Raw genomic sequence first — 20740 nt, forward strand, 5'->3', positions numbered from 1 at the left:
TATATTTTTTATTTTTATGTTTCGATGTTTGGCAAAAATGTATGTCGAGTCTATCTGATAGAGAATGTAAAATAACTTGTCTAAAATTGATAAATAAATTTTTTTTATTAATATTTTTTTTTATAAATATTTTACTATAAACTAACACCAAAAACACAAAAAATATTTTATCAAATAAATTATCTTTAGAGTCCCTTTAACATCAAAATATTCGAATATAGTTTTTTCTCTTCTTCTTCTTCTTCTTCTTCTTCTTCTTTCTTTCTTTCTTTTTTTTTTTTTTTTTTTTTTCACTAATCTAACCACAATTATAATCAGGGGCGGAGCTAGGATTTTAATTCAGAGGGGGCGCAGTGTAAAATATATATATATATATATATATATATATATATATATATATATAATTTAAATAAGAAGAAAAAAAAATACATACTATATACATCATTCTTAAGTGCAAAAAGAAAAATGTTTAAGAAGTAGGGGGTCAAAAAAAAAATTAAGAAGAAGAAGAAGAAAAAGGGAAGAAAAATGAGAAATTTGAAAGGAAAAAATATATATATAGAGTTTGAGTACAGAAGGAAAATTTAACTTTTTTTAAGGAAATCAAAGGAATATTAAGAGCAAAAGAAAAAGGAAAAAATTTAAAAGATAATTTTAGAAATTTAAAATTTTAGAGGGGGCATTATATAAAAATTTCCTTATAAATATACAAATTAAAATAAAAATTATTATATTTTATAATAAGCGGGGCCAGATCAGGAGGGGCATGTGCCCCCTCTAGGCACACACTAGCTCCGCCACTTATTATAATTAGAAGGCAACAATTGAACTTATGGAAAAATAAAAATAAAAAAACTGATTTGATTTTTTGTAGCACAACACGACAATTGGCATGCCCTTGGCCACCTGGTTATGCAAAAGAAATAAATAGACGCACTTATGGCCCACAAAATCCACCGACTATGTGACAAAATGAATGAGTAGATCACGGGGAAGGTTCCAACATCCAATCAGCTCCAACAATAGATCTGTCATCAGCTGCTGATGTCATTTTAATGACATCAAGAGCAGAGAGAGTGCCTCTAGTTTCGCAATCGCTGAGAAGCATGGATGTGGGTGCAGATATAATGTGATGCAATAAATTTTAAAATATAAATAATATGGAGTAATATATTTTTATATTATTTTTTTAATATTATGAATTTAAATATAACAATTAATATAAGATAAGATTTCATTTCAAAACACATAAAACAAACATTTTTAATCAGATACGTGTTTAAGTTATGTTATTATTGTTAGAAAAATTATATTTTAATATTCAAAAGTTGTTAAAAATATGTTATAAAGTATTTGAGAAATATTAAAAGTATCTTAAAAGTATCGAATACGTATTAAAAATTAAAAAAATATATTTTAAAATTATGAATACGTGAAAGAAAAATATTGGACGCGTATACATGAGTATTTGAGGAGCATTGGTATATCATACGTCGCTCTCATAACCCACAATTCGTACTTCCTAACCCACAATAGACTACATATATGACTATTCTTCTAACTAAAATCATAGGGCGTGCTTAACTTATCGCTCATAAAAAATTCACGAAATATAAAATTGTTTTGAAAGAATTATAAAAGATAGTTCTAAAAAAAAAATAAACATGCTTTTCTATTACTGAATTTGGGTATATTAAAAATTATACTTTCGAATGACAAACTAAACAAACTCATAACATATTTAGGAGTAGATATTTGAAATTTTGGTTTACCTAATTTTGCACTTAAATGTAGGGTCCTCTAATCTCAAAACAATGAACGGTGTTTTTTTTTGTCTAATACTCACGGTGCATGGGGCCTTGTTGGGTATTTGTTTGTTTCCATTCTCCCACCAATAATTTTCAATTTTTATATTTTGGGTAAAGATATTATTTTATTACTCTTTCCGTTCCATAAAAAGTGTCACTTTTAGGGAACCGTAACTCTCACAAATTGAACTGTCACAGTTCTCGAAACATAATACTTGTTTTGGGACTAAAATAGGATTATTTAGAAAAAATGAAGTGAAAATATTATTTTCCGAGATGTGGCAAATGACTTTTGTGTTCTTGTTGGGTCAATCTATCACGCAACACTTATTTATACACACTTCAACTCTTATTTAAATTTGGTGTGGGACAAGTGCACTTGTAACATTTTTTTTCACCCGAACTCGTACAACGCCCTTGTTACGATTGGATTACCCTGCCTACTTGGGATCAGATCTGGACGCCCTTCAAGCCTGACGATTGACTTGATACCGGATTAAGGACTGAATCTGGCTCTGATACTAACTGTAACGGGTGAATGCTTACCCATTTACCAAAAAACTCAAGCTGTTGGATAGTACTGCATACCCATCCATTTATACATACTTCAACCGCATCCAAATTCGATGCAAAACAAATCCCACTTGTAACACCATGGTTCTAAATGCCAATTGAAGGTGGTACCATGGGAAAAGTATAGAAAATGTCAAGAGACCTTTGTGTCCCATTTGACAAATTAAAGAAAATAACTACTGAAACAATCCACAAACCAACCAATTAAATAATATAAGCACAATTAAAAGAGATCAAGAGATGTCAAGTATTTAAGTGGATTAAACCAACAACAAAAGTCTGAAAATCAAACGGTACATCCTTATCTCCTCAACTCTATTCTTCAACCTTGAGAATTTCAAGTATAATTAGAAGATGACAATGCGCTGCATAATTTTTCAACACATTAAAATGTATTGACAAATTACAATACCATTAGGTCAAATAATTGTAACAGCAGAGAATCAGGCACAAGAAAAAAATAAAAAAATAAAAAAATTACTTTTGAAGTTTCCTTTCTTTTCATTTTCTTCGTTCACACTAGTGTTCACACTAGTGGAAGTGTCATTTTCTTTAACAACTAAGGTAAGAAAATCACCACGCGTTGTCTACGCGGAAAATGCTTGGCAGCTTCTTGGAAATCTTCCCCTTTAAGGTAGACAGTAGAGACTGAACATTATAAATACAAATCACACACACACCACATACTTGTATGTGCCCTCATTTGATCGAGTACTTATTCGATTGTAAGAGAGATTGATAGATCATTTGTGTTGGCCAGCTTAGTCCAATTTAATTTCAGTGATAAACTCCTATATATATAGTCCTAGCTAGCTCCATCTATGGTTGCCGAAAAGAGTTTTGCTCTGAAACTGAACATCCAGAGCGGCTGCGAGGGGTGCTTGGGAAATGTCAAGAAAGTGCTCAAAAAGGCTGACGGAGTGCATTCAAGCAACATTGATGCAGATGAAGGGAAGGTCACCATCTCTGGTACCGTCGATCCACACGCCCTCTTAGCGGCTTTTAGAAAGTATTTCAAGAATGCAGAGGTTTTGCAGGAGCAATTCGACTCCAAGACCATGCAAATTGTACCTACAAAACCAGTTCAAGGAGTTCATCACAACCCACCACAACTACTGCAGCAATTGTCCCAAATTACCGATCAAGAATCCACATTGTAAGAAATTTTAATTCTTTGTTTGACCTTTTCACTAATTACATATATCTTCAAAGAAGGTACAATGCTACTCTGGCCAATAATTCAAACATGCATAAACGTTTTTATCTCCTTAGATATATTTTAAATTATAAACATGGGTTCCACTTAAAACATACGTTACATAAATGTTTGGCTAGTGTTTTAGGCCTAATTTCATCTTCAAAAGTTCATTCCTTCTTCAAAATTGTACTTATTTTGTGATCCAAACCAATCACCAACTCTTTATTTTATTTTATTTTTTTATTTTTTTTTATTGATTGTAGGAAAGCACGTGATGATGATGACAACGATGGCAACAATGTGAGAACTACAGAGGAAAATAAAATTGGTTACTCAATATCCCACAAGCATGACCTTGAGTTGAAAAAGTATAATAAACCTTTCATCTGCAGTGGATGCAAGGAGATGGGTTATGGGCATAGATTCAGATGTGAGTTCTGTGACTATGAACTTCATAAGGAATGCAAGGAATGCTTGATCTCCAAACGCGAAATTTCCCATGAAATTTTCAAAGAATGCACCTTCATATTCTTTGATAAACTGACAGACAAAGTTTGCGATGCTTGTGGGAAGGACATATGTGGCTTTGCTTACCACAGCGAAGCCGAGGGCAAGTCACTGGACTTGCACCCTTGTTGCAGCAACCTCAAAAAAAAAATATGCATGGATGGCTATGATTTTGAGCTTCATAACGAGGTGTTATCGAAATGCAAGTGGTGCAACAAGAAAGATCTTCAGGGCAGCAAGAAGGGCGTCAATATTTCGGGCTGGTCTTACATTTCTGCTCGCAAGAGGTGTCACTTCCATGTCTACTGCGTCACTGAAATGGTGCGTGAGGCATGGAGGCAGGGGTTGATTGATAACATTGATTCCATGGCATTAAAGAAGATGGATCCACAAGTTGTAGTTAATTCCAATAGGGTTGATGGTGGAAGAGAAAGTGAGATTGGTAGGAAGCCAATGAAGTTGTTCCTCAAAGCCATAATCGGTGTTCTTTTGGGGGATCCAACAATGATTCTTGGATCTGTCCTGGTGGATTTGCTAACATAATAAATATATATAATCATAGAGCACAGATGAACAATTTTATTACTATTATTATTTTTTATTTTTTTTGTATGAATAGCATAAACAATGTCAATGTCTTTACCATTCAAAAAAAAAAAAAAAAAAAAATTGTCAATGAATTATTATTATTATTATTATTATTATTATATACGTGATTTTGTGAATTTTTTTATTATAGAAAAATCCCACTCTCTCTTATTAGGCTCCAAGTGTTGTTTATTCCCTAATTTTTTTATTTTTTATTATTAGGCTCCCAAGTGTTGTCCCAAGATGCAATGAAGAACTCCATTTCAGTTATTGTTGTTCAATGGCCTTTTAAGTATGAATAATTTACACTGACCTTTCTTATAGTTTGTCATAATTATAAAAATTTCTCCTGTAATTTAAGAATTTACACGAACCTGTTCTAAAAATGAAACTAACCTACAACCTCCTTCCTTGTGACGGACCGTTAATACTTAAATTATAATATATATTACATCTGACATGCTGCTTGAAGGCGTTGATATGTGGTCAGACTGGGCTTGGGTCCGGTTGAGGGCGGGGTGGCTGGATTTACAGGTGTTGTGGATGATGAGCATGGCAGAGGCGCAACCGTTGAACTCGATGAGGTGGAGGACGTATATGCAGATTGGGGATTTCTTGGTGGGGTGAGTGGCATCGATGGGATGAAAGGCATCTTCTTAGGGACTGTGCTCGCTCTGACGATTCTCCCGCCGTAAGACTATTGTCCATGCGCACACCTTAGCAACAACAAGTAAAGAAGGTGACGACAAGTCAACGACCCTGCTCATCGTAATACGAACCAAAAATTACCAATCAGAGACGACAACACCGATTTGAGTCTTTGTCACTGGTGTTTGCAAAAGCTTTGTGAATGATTATAGATGTGTTTGGTCTTTGACTGTTGAAGGGTTGCAGAGCATAGACAGAGATGGCGATTTGCAGAGCATAGACAGAGAGAGTGGAGTTAGGGTTAACGATTTCATTAGGCCAATTTGGGGCGATTTGCAGAGCATAAAGAGAAAGAGAGTGGAGTAGGGTTAACAATTTGATTAGGCCAATTTGGGGCGATTTGTAGAACATAGAGATATAGAGTGGAGTTAGGGTTAATGATTTGATTAGGACAATTTAGGGGCAGAGAGAGATTAATGAGATCTTCGATTCTCGCCCTTTCAATTGCAGAAGCTCCGGCCACTGCATCAGGATCTTTTTCTTGCAGGGTTTATTATGATTCCTGGCTGCTGTTCAACCATTCCCATATATTTTTCTACAAGATGATCATCTAGCGATTGCTGATCTTTTGGTTGTTGAATTGGTAGTACGTCAGCACAATTCGTGATTGATTGATGTTGATTCTAACCGAACGGAGGTTCATGTAGATTAATTTTATTTTCAGGAGAAGTCCATATAAATTCCCAAACCACAAGAAAGATTCATGTGAAGTATACCAAACCTTTGGAGAGGTCTCTGACTCTATGAGTCTTTACTGTGTCTTTTTTGGGCTTTAGGCCTTTTATTTTGGCAAAACCTAATGGATTCCAAATGAGGGGCTGAATGGTTTGATCGAAGTATTTATCTTTTTTATACTGTTGATTAAAATATAATTTTGCAATAATTTTATTTATTTATTATTTGATATCAGAACATGCATATATGGATGGCCCTCACCATAACATCCGTATGCATGGACGGAGGCAATTACTCATCATCTATCGTATAAAAATAATAGCAGATTCAAATTAAGAGAAAAACAAAAAAAAACAAACAAACAAAAGGAATAAAGACACAATTATAGTGGAATCTATGCCCCCCACATAACAAGCTCCACTTCAATTACCTCTTTGATTTGATCCACCGACTATGTGACAATGATTAGATTTTTACGAGTCCAACGTTAGTCCAAACGGGAAACTTCAGCATAGCTTCCTTGGTCGACTTCATTAAGGCAGCAAGAATTCAACAAAATGCCATTGACCTCCGTCAACAACGCGAATCTGCAGTCGTCCTTGGACGGTGGTGTTTTGTTCTACTCATGGTTCATGGGGCCTGCAGGGTATTTGTGTCTTTTCTTTAACCGACCAATAATCATCAATTTTCAGATTTATTATTGTATATTGTTTCTGTTTTAAATAGCATCCACTTTTCCTTATTATGGTTGTAAGTACATATGTTTTCACATTATAATTATTTTCCCATGATCCCAGTTTGAATGGATCGTCCACATAATTCTTCTCCCATTATTATTATTTTCTTTATTTTAGGTAATCCGTGTATCCATACTTTGTTCCAACTAAATTCTCTGGATACTATGCAAAGCATCCCCTACATGTGTGTCTTAAAAACTTGGCATTTCACTCGCGCACAACTTTAAGCCTGATGCTTAATGAGGTCAAGACGACTTCCACTAAAACATACCCCTTAAAATTTTATCTCATTCTTTTATGTTACAAAACATGGCATCTAGAATTTCCCACCATCTCCAATCATACCGATTGGTGCTGTTCCATTGAAGCTGGAATCATGATATGAAAAAAGAATTTAGACTATATTTGGCAGGCATGGAATTGGAGAAAAAATAACTCAGAAAATTAAATCAAAATGTTCTTCAATTCCACCAATTTCAATTTTAAAGTTCTAATTTCATGACGCCAAACACAGTCAACATACAACATTAATATTATTAGAACCGTAGAGATAAACTGATTTTTTTAAGGAAAATTTAGAACAAATATCAACTATAATGGTCAAAATTAGGGGCGGAGCCATGAATTTGGTTCGGGAGCATGTTAACTTTGACAAAATAAATTTTTTTCCAAACAAGCCAAAAATATAATAGCTTAACAACAGTACATTAGAATAAGTGAATAAAAATTGAATAAGAAGAGAAAAAGAAAAAAAAGAGAAATTTTTGAACAGAAATTATGAATGAGTGCAAGAAAGAAGAAATTTTTAAGAAGAAAATAAAATTAAAAAAAAACGAAAGAATTTTGAAGGAAAAAATAGATTTTAATTGTAGAAAGAGAATGTAAAATTTTTTAAAGATGACAAAAAAAATTTTGAAGAATAAGAAGTAAAAAGAATAAAGAATTAAAGATATTTTTAAAAATAGATAATTTCATGAGAGATAATTTATAAATTTTATAGGGGTATTTTATAAATATTTACAACTTATACATATAAAATAAAATAAAATTTAGTGAATTCAAGGATAGAGGGACCATTTTATTAATTTTAAGGAAGGACATTTTATCAATTTTTACAAATTATGTATAAGAAAAATAAAAAATAATAATAAATTCTAGTCGACCAGCATGGGGCAGCTGCCCCGCCCGGGGCACATGCTGGCTCCTTCCCTGGTCAAAAATTACCTTAACCCCCTCCAGAAAATAAAACATAAAAGGATAGCTACGGTCAAGTCTCAACCCAAATATGCTAAAACAACTGGGGCACCGACCGTCTTTCCTCATTTCCTCATTGGTATTGAAAAAGATAAAAGGCCAACCATAAAATTATGTTCAAAGTACTTGAGCTTTATATATATATATATTGTTAAAAAATAGTTTACGTAACATGGAAAATGCTTGACAGCTTCTTGGAAGTTGACCAGTAGTCTCCGACTTAACAACTACGCTAGAGAGTAGCGTTTTTAAAACGCCAAGAGATGGATTCCCTATAAAATACCCATAGCCTCTGTTTTCTCTGTATCTCAACCTCATTCGAGTCTTTTGGAGAATTAAGTAGTAGTATATCATTTCTATTGATCTTTGTCCAATTAATTAATTTCAGTGATCATCAAGTTACTCATCTATGGTGGCGGAAAAGAGTTTTGCTGTGAAACTGAACATCCAGTGCGCATGCGTTGGATGTGTGGGAAAAGTCAAGAAAGTGCTGAAAAAGACTAAAGGAGTGCATTCATATACCATTGATGCAAATGAAGGGATGGTTACCGTCTCAGGTACCGCGGATCCACACGCCCTCTTAGCAGCGCTTAGAAAGCATTTCAAGGGAGCAGTGCTTTTGCCGGAGCAATTCGAGTCCAAGAGCATGCAAATTGTACCAGCAAAACCAGTTCATGGAGTTCATGACCACCCAAATACAGCACCACAACTGCAGCAATTATCCGAAAATAATGATCAAGTGTCAACATTAATGTAAGAATTTTCATTAAGAATTTTTATTTCTTTATATTCTTGCACAAATCATGACAAGTACAAACGTCATCTAATTAATGTTCTTGGATACATTAGACTAACCTTCCTTTTTTCTATATGTTCTGAATTACAGACTTCATTGGTCATCTACGCCCCCTAACTCTTCTTTTCTTTTTGTTCTCTTAATTATAGGAAAGCGCGGGCATCAGCTGCTGCTGCTGACGATGATGACGACAACAACGATCACCACGATGATGATAATGATGAAGATGATTCTCTTGCCATGAGTACTACAAAGGAAAAACAAATTAGTCACGAGCATGACCTTGAGTTGAAAAACTATAACAAACCTTTCATATGCAGCGGATGCAAGGAGCTAGGTTTTGGACCTAGATTCAGATGTGAGTCCTGCGACTATGAACTTCATAGGGAATGTAAGGAATGTTGGATCTCCAAAAGCCAAATTTCGCTTGAATTTTTTGAAGGGTGCACCTTCAAATTCTTTGATCAACTCGCAAACAAAATCTGCGATGCTTGTGGGAAGGACATATGTGGCTTTGCTTACCACAGCGAAGCCAAGGACAAATCGTCACTGGATCTGCACCCTTGTTGCAGCAAGCTCGAGAGCAAACTATGTATAGATGGTTATGATTTTGAGCTTCATTACGAGGTGTTATCGAAATGCAAGTGGTGCAACAAGAAATATCTTCAGGGCAGCAAAACGGCCACTAATATTTCGGGCTGGTCTTACATTTCTGCTCGCAAGAGGTGTCACTTCCACGTCTATTGTGTGACTGAAATGGTGCGTGAGGCATGGAGGCAGGGGTTCATTGATCACATTGATTCCGTGGCATTAAAGAAGCTGGATACACAGCTTGCAGTAAATTGGAATAGGAATTCGAATAGGAATGATGGAAGAAGAGAGAGTGATCATCAGTTTAGTCGGCACACAACGAAGATGTTCCTCAAGGCCATAGTTGGTGTTCTGTTGGGGGATCCAACGATGCTTCTTGCTTCTTTCCTGGTGGATATGTTTACATAATAAAACATGGAGAGCAGATGAAGACATGCCATAAAATTATTTATTTATTTTTTGTTATGTAGATATGGCATAAAGAGTTTGTCAGTGTCTTTTGTACATTATTATTAATTTTTTTGTTACTTTTATATATGTGATTTTGTGAAATTTTACAAAATGCCCTCCCTCCCTTTTTAATAATCCATGCCTTGTTTTGTGTCCTTCACACTTCTTTGATTCTCTTCAAAATAAATAAATAATTGCATTCTCCCTCTTCAATCAAATCCTAATCGTTCTTCCATTCAAAGTCTTCTCATTTTTCTTTTCTTTCTTCTTTCTCTTGGCCTTTTTTCTTTTGTCTTTCTAAAAAAAAAATCTTGTACTCATGTATGATGTATCTGTAGTATAATATTCTTTTCTCTATCCTTGTTTTTGTTTCTTATTCAATTTTTTTTTGTAGTTGTTACTCACACACACATGCCTCCATTAAGGATAGAACCCTTGATATCGCTAGACCATTGGCCAATTGGTATTATTGTAAAATTTTATGAAATTAATGTTTGTATCTTATGTTTCCGAACTGTTTTTTGCAGCAATTTATTGTTTAACGCAACAACTAATTTAGTTTTAGATAAGCTTAACTTGTAACTTTGTGCACCTTCATAGTTGTGACTTAAAAAATACCTAGAAAAAGGTCACTTTTTACTCAAAACTCTCATTTCCATTCAAAGTTTCTAACTTTATACATTAAAACACTCTTGTGACTTCCAAGGTACCTCGAATAAGGTCATTTTTAAGTCAAAACTCTGGTTTTCATTCAAAGTTTCTAACTTTATAAACTAAGACACTCTCTTGAATTCAATGCAACCTTGAATAAGGTCATTTTTAACTTAAAACTCTCATTTTCTTTTACCGTTTCTAAATTATACATTAAAACATTCTCGTGACTTCAAAGGTTACTTGAATAAGTCATTCTTTACTCAAAACTATCATTTTCATTCTTCATGTATTATTATTGGAGTGATCCTTATTTTTCTGAAATATCCATAATATAAATGAACAAAATGAGATTAATCAAAATTTTAAATGCAGATAAATTATCCAAAATTTGAAGCGCATAAGTGAAGAATAAAAAGCAAATAAGACGCAGGGTATCAATTAGGAAATGGATGGAGAGTATTTAAAATTAGTGGATCTCTCTAAATTGACTTAGAAAAAGGCACTATCTATTTGACATTGTAATGCCATTTTCTGAGCAAAGTATTTGTATGAGAAGGGCAATGCATATTTACAAATGAGTTAAAACCACTTAGAGAACAAAATTAACTTAAATAGCAGCTTACAGTTCCTCGAAGAAACAAACGAATGATTTTGATCCAGCACAGTGAGGAATCTTTAAGAACTCTGATTTGAAATGATTTTTTTAATATATATTTTTTAGTTCGTCACACATGTTAAAAATAATAATTATACTAGAATTACAACAAAAATAAGAATGAAGGTATATGAGTGCACATGGATATGAGTTGCAGTATATGAAGGACATCAATAAAAAAACCTAATCAATTAAGCAAGAAAATGTAGAATAATAACAGAGCACTTGCAAATATCAAAATTTGATACAGTAAACAATGCTAAAGCAAACATAACAAGCTTTCAGCTTTCAACAACTACTGAAATTGAAAAAAACATGCAAAAATTGAAGTAATCATACAGAAAAAATTGATGTCTTCTTCTAATTGACAGTACCGAAAATATCCGCAAACTAACTTACAAGGAATTGAGTTCTCTCGATTATTGAATTCACTCTAATATGTCCATTAGAGTCTTTAATATAGTACTTCTGTCAAAGATTTGATAGATTATTGCATTACAAGGCCGATCTCATCTTATTTGAATAATTAAAAAAAAAAAAATTGTGTTCCAATCTGTGACAGTGTGACAATAAGCAGTGAAAAATAAAATAAATAAATAAAAATACATTGCAGATTCACTCCAAAATCTTCTATCAGAGTAGGGAAAGAGACAATTCCAAGAAAAAACAGAGGGTTGAAGAGCAATTCTCATCACTGATGCAATAATTCTATCATACAATCTACTAATAATATACAAAAAATAAAATAGAAACAAAAGCTAACACGCAATGAATTACACAAGAAACCAGAAAATCACTAAATAGATCAAAACCTAATACATCAATAAGTTCAACCATCAAGAACTAAATCAACAAAAAAGGCAAGAATCAAGTCAAATCAGTCAAAATTTTCTAGCATTGAGTCCTCACAATTGGATCTGTGTGAACACTTCCGGGAAACGAAGAAAGAAGCTTGGTTCAGTGAGGGAGACCATTGAACAGAATGTAGGTGGGTTAGTGTGAGCTGGAGAGAGAGAGAGGGGAGAAAAGGGCCAGCCCTAGAACTCCTCCAGAGTATGAGCTATAAAGGGGGTTTGTTTTGCAGTGCCGGTAGGTAGGTGGGTAGTTAAAAGTAGAAATGCACACATGGGTAAATGCCGAATGGGAACCGAATCGATTCCAAGTGTTTCTAAAACGTTGGAACTGGAACCAAAGCTGTTGAGCTCTGGAATCAAATGATAAAATATTTTTAACGGAAAGTTTTTAATTGGTCCACGTGGGGTTCTTTATTTCAACAAATATTACAAGTAATTGGAGAAAATATGATGAAATGAACAAGATTCTTGTCCAGAAGAAGACCAAGACAACTAGTGAGAGAGATGCGCGTCTCCCGTTGATCTTTCCTCGGTCCCCACACTCAATGCATGAGGTCCTTTTTATAGTCTCAGCCCTTCGTTAGGCTATGGAGGGTAAGACCCAAAGCTTGGGCCCACCTTACTAGGGTAGCCATCGTGATCCTATCAGATTTAATAGGGTTACTTCGGTTTGAACATTATTGCATCAAATGCACATCATTTCAAAAAGGGCAATAGTTGAAAATAATTAATGTGATTATTAGTCTTATAATCTAGGCACGTGATTTCATCATCTCCTTAACTAGGCCTGTGAGTTGAGCAATTGTAAGTCATGGCCACTACGATTGATCCATAATGCTCATGAAAATCTCGAGCACCCTTGTTCGGGTGTTGTTATTGAGACATACAATAGTACTCGAACTCGACTTGTGTGGGGTATGCCACGTGGGCCTTGGGGTCGAGATGGACTCCGATCATCTCTTTGATAGGCTTGAGTTTGACGGGAACCATGGGGTGTGCCACATGGATCCGTGGGTTACATTCCCTATTGTCTATATTCTGCCATTCTATTAAAATTCTTAGTAAGTCACTGATGATGTGGTATTTTTTTTTTTTTTTTTTGGCTTTGATAAGAAACTCACACGCTCACACATCCACTTTACACATTTGTAGATTCGAACTCTCATCATCTACTTTAAAAAATAAAAAAATATATATATCAACGAGTCAAAAAATAGAAATATTAAAATATATAACATTCAAAAAATGTTAAGTCGTATTTTTGTTGATAAACATAACTAATATTAGATATAATATTGAAAGCATACAATTTATCATCATAAGAGTGCAAAAACATCTGCTCAAGCACGTAGGGGTGTAGATTGTATAGCCTTATCATATGTTTTATGTTATTAATATATATATAAATAAATAATTTACTATTCAGTTCGATCTAGTCCTAATAAGCTTGAAACCAAAATTGAACCGTAAACTTACATTTCTTCATTTTTGAAACTAAAATCGAAAATGAACAGTAGAAAATTTTGAACCGAATTGACCGGAATCTTACACTCAACTACTAACTAATGTCAAGAGTAATTTCTTAAATTAATTGCTACTAAGACTTGGATGTATAAATACAATAACTAGTCTCAAGCTTTTTGGACATAGAATGCATTACATTCACAGTTTCACACATTGAGAGGAGATTAAATATAGTCAGTGAGGTGACGTAGTCCCACACACACACATATATAATTGAATTTTTTTATTTAGAAAATATTATCAATTTATTTTTTAATTTTCAAAAATTTATCAAATTCTGTAATTTTTTTTTTTTTTTTTTTAAGTTAAAGGAAATTCTGTAATTTCTGAAGTTGTTGTTGTTGTTTTTTTTTTTTTTTTTAAAAAATAATAATAATAATAATAATAAGTAATAAAATTGCAAATTAAACTTACAAGTAAATTGGACTTCGGCTCGACCTTGCCCTGGAAAAAAGTCTTGAAACACATCCCTAAAAGTCCAGCCCACTTAGGCTGGAACGCTCAATCTACAACTTCAAAAATTGCCCAATCAATCCTAACCAAAGGCTTTTGACCCATGATGATCGAGAGTTCGAGTGTGATCAAAGACATCACCTCGATCTTGCATTAGGTTTACATACTCTGACTGCAATGGCGGTTGATGTACACAATTAGGAAAGTGGCCCATTAGGATTTTGGTTTTTGGCATCTCGTTTTTTTTGTTTTTATAGAGAGATTGGTAAAGGCCATCCGTAGTAGGGCTCTTCAAAGCCCATTTTGGGCGAGCGACTGTACTATAGAGGCAGCAACGGGCTAACTATAAGTGGTAGGGCCATTAGCGATCGCGGGTCGGCTTGCGGTATTCAGCGAGCTAGCCAGCGATCGCTGGAATTTTTTTTTTTTGTTTTTTTCAAATGCAAAATGGTGCTGTTTTGCATTAGGCAGTTTTGTTTTTTGTTTCAACAGTTCTGTACAGTAGCCAAGGCACTATTTGGCAGAATTTTTTTTTTAAAAAAAACCAAAAAATAGGTTATTTAGAGCTCTTTTTTTGGGGAAAGAAATAAAATAAAATTCATTAAATAAAAAATATATTGTTTAGGCATTGTTTGTCCAAAAAAAAAAAAAAAATTGGGCCAAAAATAAATTAAAAAACTTTGTTTTTTTCCCCTTAAAATTTGTTTTTTTTTTTTTTTAAATTTTTTTGCTTTAAATTTTAAATGTGTAGGCCAAATAGTGTATTTGGCCGTTAAGGCACTGTTTCTACAATACCAAACAGTGCCTTAACAGCTATAATTTAAAAAAAAAAAAAAATTAAATTCAAATTTTACCTTTTTTTTGTTTTTTTCCCTTAAAATTTGTTTTTTTTTTTTAAATTTTTTTTTGCTTTAAATTTTAAATGTGTAGGCCAAATAGTGTATTTGGCCGTTAATGCACTGTTTCTACAGTACCAAATAGTGCCTTAACGGCTATAATTTTAAAAAATAAGTCTAAAAATTCAAAATTTTTAACTTTATTAAAAAAAAAAATTAAATTAAATTAAAATTTTTAAAATCTCTATAAATACCCCAACTCCTACCATCACTATCACATCTCTATTATCTACCATTCAACTTATTTCTTCTTCTATTTTCTCAATCTTAGCTATTATTTTCAAAGTCATTTTGATTCCATGGATCCTCGACATCCAATTTATTACAACACCTAATTCAACCCATCAAACAATGAGTTTTTGCCATTTCCGAAGAAAATATCAATTTTTATGGAGGAGATTCTCAATTTCCTTCTTATCAACCATCCCAACCTTCTTATCAACCATCCCAAACTTCTCATCAATATTGTGGTACTAGTGTTCCACAATCAAGTAACTCAAAACCCCCGTCAAAACAACGGGCTATCCGACATAATAATTGGACCAAGGCTGAAGATGAAGCTTTATGTTGGGCGTGGTTGTCCATTACCTCTGATGCGATTACTGGGCAGACCAAAGTAAGAAGAAGTTATGGGAGCGAATTCTGGAATAATATAAACAACATATTGGTGTTCCAAATGAGTGAAATGATGGAGGTTTGATGAATCGTTGATCGATGATCCAACAAAAAATCAGCAAATTTTTTGGCTGCATGACTACCATAGAAATGAATTATCCCAACGGCTTCAGCAGTGATGATATGATGAGTTATTTATTATTTAAATATAACTCGTAAATATTTTAAATATTTGGCTTTTAATTTTTTGTTATTTTTTTCGTGTAGATGATAGCAGCTAAAAACCTGTTTCTTTGCTGAACAGGTGGTGAATTTAAGTTAGAAAGTTGCTGGGAGATCTTGAAGCATAACAATAAATGGAATTCACATTGTGCCGAACAAGTAGGAAAAGGAAAAAAGAAAAAAGAGTCGAAGAAGATGAGTGGATTTGACTGTGATGACCCGGATTTTTAGGACTTTAATTTAATCTATTTCATGATTTTTAGTTAGGATTAAGTAGTTAAATTTTTATTGAAGATTTATCTACTTGACTGGTTTAATGGGGTTGTGAATTGATTTAATTGCATATTTACATTATATATATATGGAGCTGCCGAATTGAGAGGAAATGAAGTTTAATGGTTTTGTATTGGTGGGCCCACGAGGAGATAATGGGGTTGGAGTTTGTTTTTGTTTCATTTATATATATATATATATATATTGATTGCTGAAGATAGAAGCAAATGTGTTGCTGTCGGGAAAAGAAAGAAAAGATTGGAAAGGTGGTGGGTGGGACCCACTTGTAAGCTTTTGACAACTTTTTGACTTTTTGGCAAAATTATTTTCCTTCACGTGGGCTATTTTTATGGCCTTAAACCATGGGTTGTCTGAGTGATATTTTGTATTGGAAAGTAATGATGAAGATAGAAATGATGAGATTTTGGCAGACCAACTTTTTGACTTGGGCTTATTTTTGCACGTGGGTTTGTTGGCTAGTTTCTGTGCGAGGTGGGTGGATTTGCCTTTATATAGGATGCCTTGTCTTGTGAATTTAGTGAGAAAATAGAGATAGAAAAAAAATAGAGAAGTTTGAGAGAGAGAAAAATAGAGCGACACAGAGAGTTTGAGCAGACAGTGAGTGAGTCGAGAGTTACAGAGGGCGCAGCGGAAGCTTGGAGACTTGGTGATCCAGTGGAGAATTAATCTCTTTTCAGTGTAGGGTTCTCTATACCTTGAATGGCTTGGAGTGGTTTTGTTTCAATTGTTTTTATTAAATGTTTTGATTAAATGCATATGTATTAAATGTATATGTTTATGTTGTGAAGCTATTTTATTAAACCTCCATGAAATTCTTGTTATGGTTTTTCCTACTGGGACGTTTCGTCTCACCACCCTCTAGTTTCAAGTACCGAAGATGGACGGGGATCGTAGATACGGGCTTAGGATGAAGAGTTGGCGTTACGAGTTTTGTTTTTATTATTTGGAGAATGTTTTTGTATTTTTTGAGGAATCTGACTTTGTATAGAAGAAGGTATTTTTTTATGATCCTGTGTGTATTTTGATGTATTTGGACTTGTATAAATTGAGAAATTTATAAAAAAAAAAATTCGGAGTCATGACAAAATGGTATCAGAGCTGTACCCAGCCAGAAGTGTGAGTGTAGTGATGATGTAGACGGGTGTGAGTGGGCGAGTGTGTAGTACTGGCGAGCTACCACTCGTAACCGGGTGTGTGTGGGCAGATGGCGTTCACCTGCAGCTACTGGGATGGTTGGTTAATGTGGTTGGGCAGGTAGCCCAGATTTGAGATTGTTTGTTTGTTTGTTTGTTTTTTTTTTTTTTTTTTTTTGTGGGCGGGTGATGCATCGACTAGCTACCACAATGGTTACGGAGAGTGTGGGCGGGTGACTAGCACTGTCAGCTACCACAACGTCCTACATATCACTGTATCTCACATCGCTTGGGGTAAGGATTTGTGGATTTGGTTTTATGGTTATTGGTATTTTCGGTTATGCAAAGACTGTTGGATCTGAATTTCGGGGACGAAATTCTTTTTAAGTGGTGGAGATTGTGATGACCCGGATTTTTAGGACTTTAATTTACTCTATTTCATGATTTTTAGTTAGGATTAAGTAGTTAATTTTTTATTGGAGATTTATCTACTTGGCTGATTTAATGGGGTTGTGAATTGATTTAATTGTATATTTACATTATATATATATAAATATATGGAGCTGCCGAATTGAGAGGAAATGAAGTTTAATGGTTTTGTATTGGTGGGCCCACGAGGAGATAATGGGGTTGGAGTTTGTTTTTGTTTCATTTATATATATATATATATATATATATATATATATTTTGTTTGCTGAAGAGAGAAGCAAATGTGTTGCAGCCGGGAAAAGAAAGAAAAGATTGGAAAGGTGGTGGGTGGGACCTACTTGTAAGCTTTAACAACTTTTTGACTTTTTGGCAAAATTATATTCCTTCACGTGGGTTATTTTTATGGCCTTGAACCATGGGTTGTCCGAGGGATATTTTGTATTGGAAAGTAATGATGAAGATAGAAATGCTGAGATTTTGGCAGACCAACTTTTTGACTTGGGCTTATTTTTGCACGTGGGTCTGTTGACTGGTTTCTATGCGAGGTGGGTGGATTTGCCTTTATATAGGATGCCTTGTCTTGTGAATTTAATGAGCAAATAGAGATAGAAAAAAATTAGAGAAGTTTGAGAGAGAGAAAAATAGAGCGACACAGAGAGTTTGAGCAGACTGTGAGTGAGTCGAGAGTTGCAGAGGGCGCAGCGGAAGCTTGGAGACTTGGTGATCCAGTGGAGAATTAATCTCTTTTCAGTGTAGGGTTCTCTTTACCTTGAATGGCTTGGAGTGGTTTTGCTTCAATTGTTTTTATTAAATGTTTTGATTAAATGCATATGTATTAAATGTATATGTTTATGTTGTGAAGCTGTTTTATTAAAGTTCCATAAAATTCTTGTTATGGTTTTTCCTACTCGGACGTTTCGTCTCACCACCCTCCAGTTTTAGGTACCGAAGATGGACGGGGATCGTAGATACGGGCTTAGGATGAAAAGTTGGCGTTACGAGTTTTGTTTTTATTATTTGGAGAATTTTTTTGTATTTTTTGAGGAATCTGACTTTGTATAAAAGAGGGTATTTTTTTATGATCCTGGGTGTATTTTGATGTATTTGGACTTGTATAAATTGAGGAATTTATAAAAAAAAAATTCGGGGTCGTCACATTGACTTTGACATTAATGAGTCTATTGGGCACTCATTACCATCTACTCAGTCAAGTCATGCAGCCACGACAGATGGATCTTCAACTAAAGAATTACCACACATAGGGGAAAATGATTCACCCGGTGTGGAAGAATATCAACTACAAAGACCAGCAGGAAGAAAAGCGGTGAAATAGCGTCAAGCAAAAATTAATTCAGCGAATGAATTGCAAACTTCATTCGTTTCGAAATTCAATAATATCACCACCCGTTTTGAGAGTTGTCAGGAGAAAATGCAGGATGCCCAAGTGGCACGAGAGGTAAGAAAAATGGAGAAAGAGAAGACAAGGCAACTAGAGATTAAAGAGAAACAGAGAATTGAAGAGAATGAGCTCATGTTAACAGATCCAAATTCGGCACCAACAGAAGTGGGGAAAGCTTGGATTATTGCACGACAAAATGAGATATTAGCATCTTTGAATTCACGGTCTGCCCCAAAGTTCCCATAGGATTTTGTAATCCTTGGTTTATTTAATTTCTTATTCCAATTTAGGATATTGTATTGTTTAAGTTATTTTTAATTGTTTTGTTTAATTTTTTTTTTTAATCCATAATGGATAATGTATTGCTTTAAGTTCTAGTATCAATCGTAGTTTTTTTAATAATTTACAAAAATATTATTTGATTGAATAATATTGCCGTTGAGAAAATATAGCCGTTGCAAATATAGGCGTTAAAAATATAGCCGTTAAAAATATAGTTGGTTAGGAAAAGTTCATAAAAAAAAAAAAATAATAATAATAAATAAATAAATAAATAAATAAATAAATAAAATTAATTTTAATTTTTTATCATTATTATTTTTTTTAGAGCAAAAATTCGGAGAGCTTGATGGAGTGCATGTTTCTGGAGAGCGAAAACTGCTGACGTGACTTTTGGAATTGGTGATGTGGCTCTTGGAAAAACTGATGTGGCATTTTTAGAGAGCCAAAATCCGGAAAGGCTGGTGCAGATGGCCTAAGCATATGTTAATCAGTTAATGGTTTTATTTTGTTTTTACTTTTACTAAGGTGTGATGGATTAGAAAACGAATATATTTCCTCTCCATATTCTCTACTTAGCTACACCAATGAAATAGCTGGTAAAAAAAAAAAAATGAATAGCCAGAGGTAGGTGGAAATTATTAAATACAATCCAGGAAAAATTCATTTGACTAGAAAAACACACTCAATTTTGATATCATAGCTTTGGAAATTTTCGACTCATTTGAAATCTGAAACATTCCATTGATTGATTGATCAAAAAATGATGTATGACCTATAAGTGTTGTTCTTTATATATATATATATATATATATGTATGTATATGTATGTATATATGTATGTATATGTATGTATATATGTGTTTTCTGAACCCCAAGTGCTACCTGTATCTCCGTTGCATTAATTTTGAAATTTATGGAGGATTCTGTACAATTTTATTCATTCAAAATATATGCTGGTGGTTCTTGCTATAGAGGTCTCTGTATATAGTCTAACAGTCTCCTTTCACTAGTACCTCCCAAGTCTTGTTCCATTAGAAAAATCCAACCTCCTCATGCCGAGGGAATATTGTGCCTTGGTCTTGTGCTGCTTGTACATCGCTAATGCAATGCACTACATTGTAGTGCAATAGATGTATGAAAAAATTGTTGCATAAGCGATGTAATGTAGTTTTTGCTTAACCAATGTGAGTTGTTGCATAAGCAATGTAATGTAGTTGTTGCTTAAGCAACGTGAGTTGTTACATAAGTGATGTAACAACATAGGGCATGAAAAAAGAAGAAATGGCAGATGAGAGGGTCCGGGTTCTCCATTAGAAACCATTTGCATAACAAAATTCTAGGTTGAATTCATTTTGTTTTATAATGCATATATTTCTCTAACTTTGTTACAGTGATGCCCTTTCTTGTATTATTAGGTGTATTACTTGTTTGTTGGGTGCACTAAAT

At 33.9% G+C, this 20740-nt stretch overlaps 2 protein-coding genes and 1 long non-coding RNA gene across 6 annotated transcripts; 2 read left to right on the forward strand and 1 right to left on the reverse strand.

The window, feature by feature from the left end:
- The first annotated feature begins 3202 nt into the window (after window positions 1-3202).
- LOC132270937 (uncharacterized) lies at window positions 3203-4720 on the forward strand. Its single transcript, XM_059772163.1, has 2 exons — window positions 3203-3537; window positions 3843-4720. Exons 1-2 carry the CDS (start codon window positions 3203-3205, stop codon window positions 4627-4629), a joined length of 1122 nt encoding a protein of 373 aa, XP_059628146.1. The 3' UTR covers window positions 4630-4720.
- LOC132270938 (uncharacterized) lies at window positions 3358-9036 on the reverse strand. 3 transcript variants are annotated; one of them, XR_009469608.1, is made up of 4 exons: window positions 8904-9036; window positions 8598-8757; window positions 6488-7162; window positions 3358-3452 (listed from the first exon to the last, which is right to left on the reverse strand). It is a non-coding gene; the product is annotated as an uncharacterized LOC132270938 (long non-coding RNA). The 3 variants fall into 3 exon arrangements; XR_009469606.1 differs by lacking the exon at window positions 3358-3452 and having other exon boundaries at window positions 4739-7162; XR_009469607.1 differs by lacking the exon at window positions 3358-3452 and having other exon boundaries at window positions 4739-7162; window positions 8571-8757.
- On the forward strand, window positions 8336-11236 carry LOC132270936 (uncharacterized). 2 transcript variants are annotated; one of them, XM_059772160.1, is made up of 3 exons: window positions 8336-8801; window positions 8994-9825; window positions 11165-11236. In XM_059772160.1, the coding sequence occupies exons 1-3, from the start codon at window positions 8458-8460 to the stop codon at window positions 11186-11188; spliced, it is 1200 nt and encodes a 399-aa protein (XP_059628143.1). In that variant the 5' UTR covers window positions 8336-8457; the 3' UTR covers window positions 11189-11236. The 2 variants fall into 2 exon arrangements, with proteins under 2 accessions (XP_059628143.1, XP_059628144.1); XM_059772161.1 differs by lacking the exon at window positions 11165-11236 and having other exon boundaries at window positions 8994-9904.
- Window positions 11237-20740: the final 9504 nt, after the last annotated feature.

Source organism: Cornus florida, unplaced genomic scaffold (assembly GCF_030987335.1).
Source record: "Cornus florida cultivar Cherokee Brave unplaced genomic scaffold, ASM3098733v1 CherokeeBrave_3.0.0_Hap2_Chr08, whole genome shotgun sequence".
Taxonomy (NCBI): domain Eukaryota; kingdom Viridiplantae; phylum Streptophyta; class Magnoliopsida; order Cornales; family Cornaceae; genus Cornus; species Cornus florida.

Bases quoted from the DNA above. Each gene is read 5' to 3' on its own strand.
- LOC132270937 (XM_059772163.1), top strand. From the start codon at position 3,203: ATGGTTGCCGAAAAGAGTTTTGCTCTGAAACTGAACATCCAGAGCGGC. The intron at 3,538-3,842 runs GTAAGAAATTTT...TATTGATTGTAG, and splicing joins ACCGATCAAGAATCCACATT to GAAAGCACGTGATGATGATG.
- LOC132270936 (XM_059772160.1), top strand. From the start codon at position 8,458: ATGGTGGCGGAAAAGAGTTTTGCTGTGAAACTGAACATCCAGTGCGCA. The intron at 8,802-8,993 runs GTAAGAATTTTC...TCTTAATTATAG, and splicing joins GATCAAGTGTCAACATTAAT to GAAAGCGCGGGCATCAGCTG. The intron at 9,826-11,164 runs GTGGATATGTTT...AGCAGCTTACAG, and splicing joins TGCTTCTTGCTTCTTTCCTG to TTCCTCGAAGAAACAAACGA.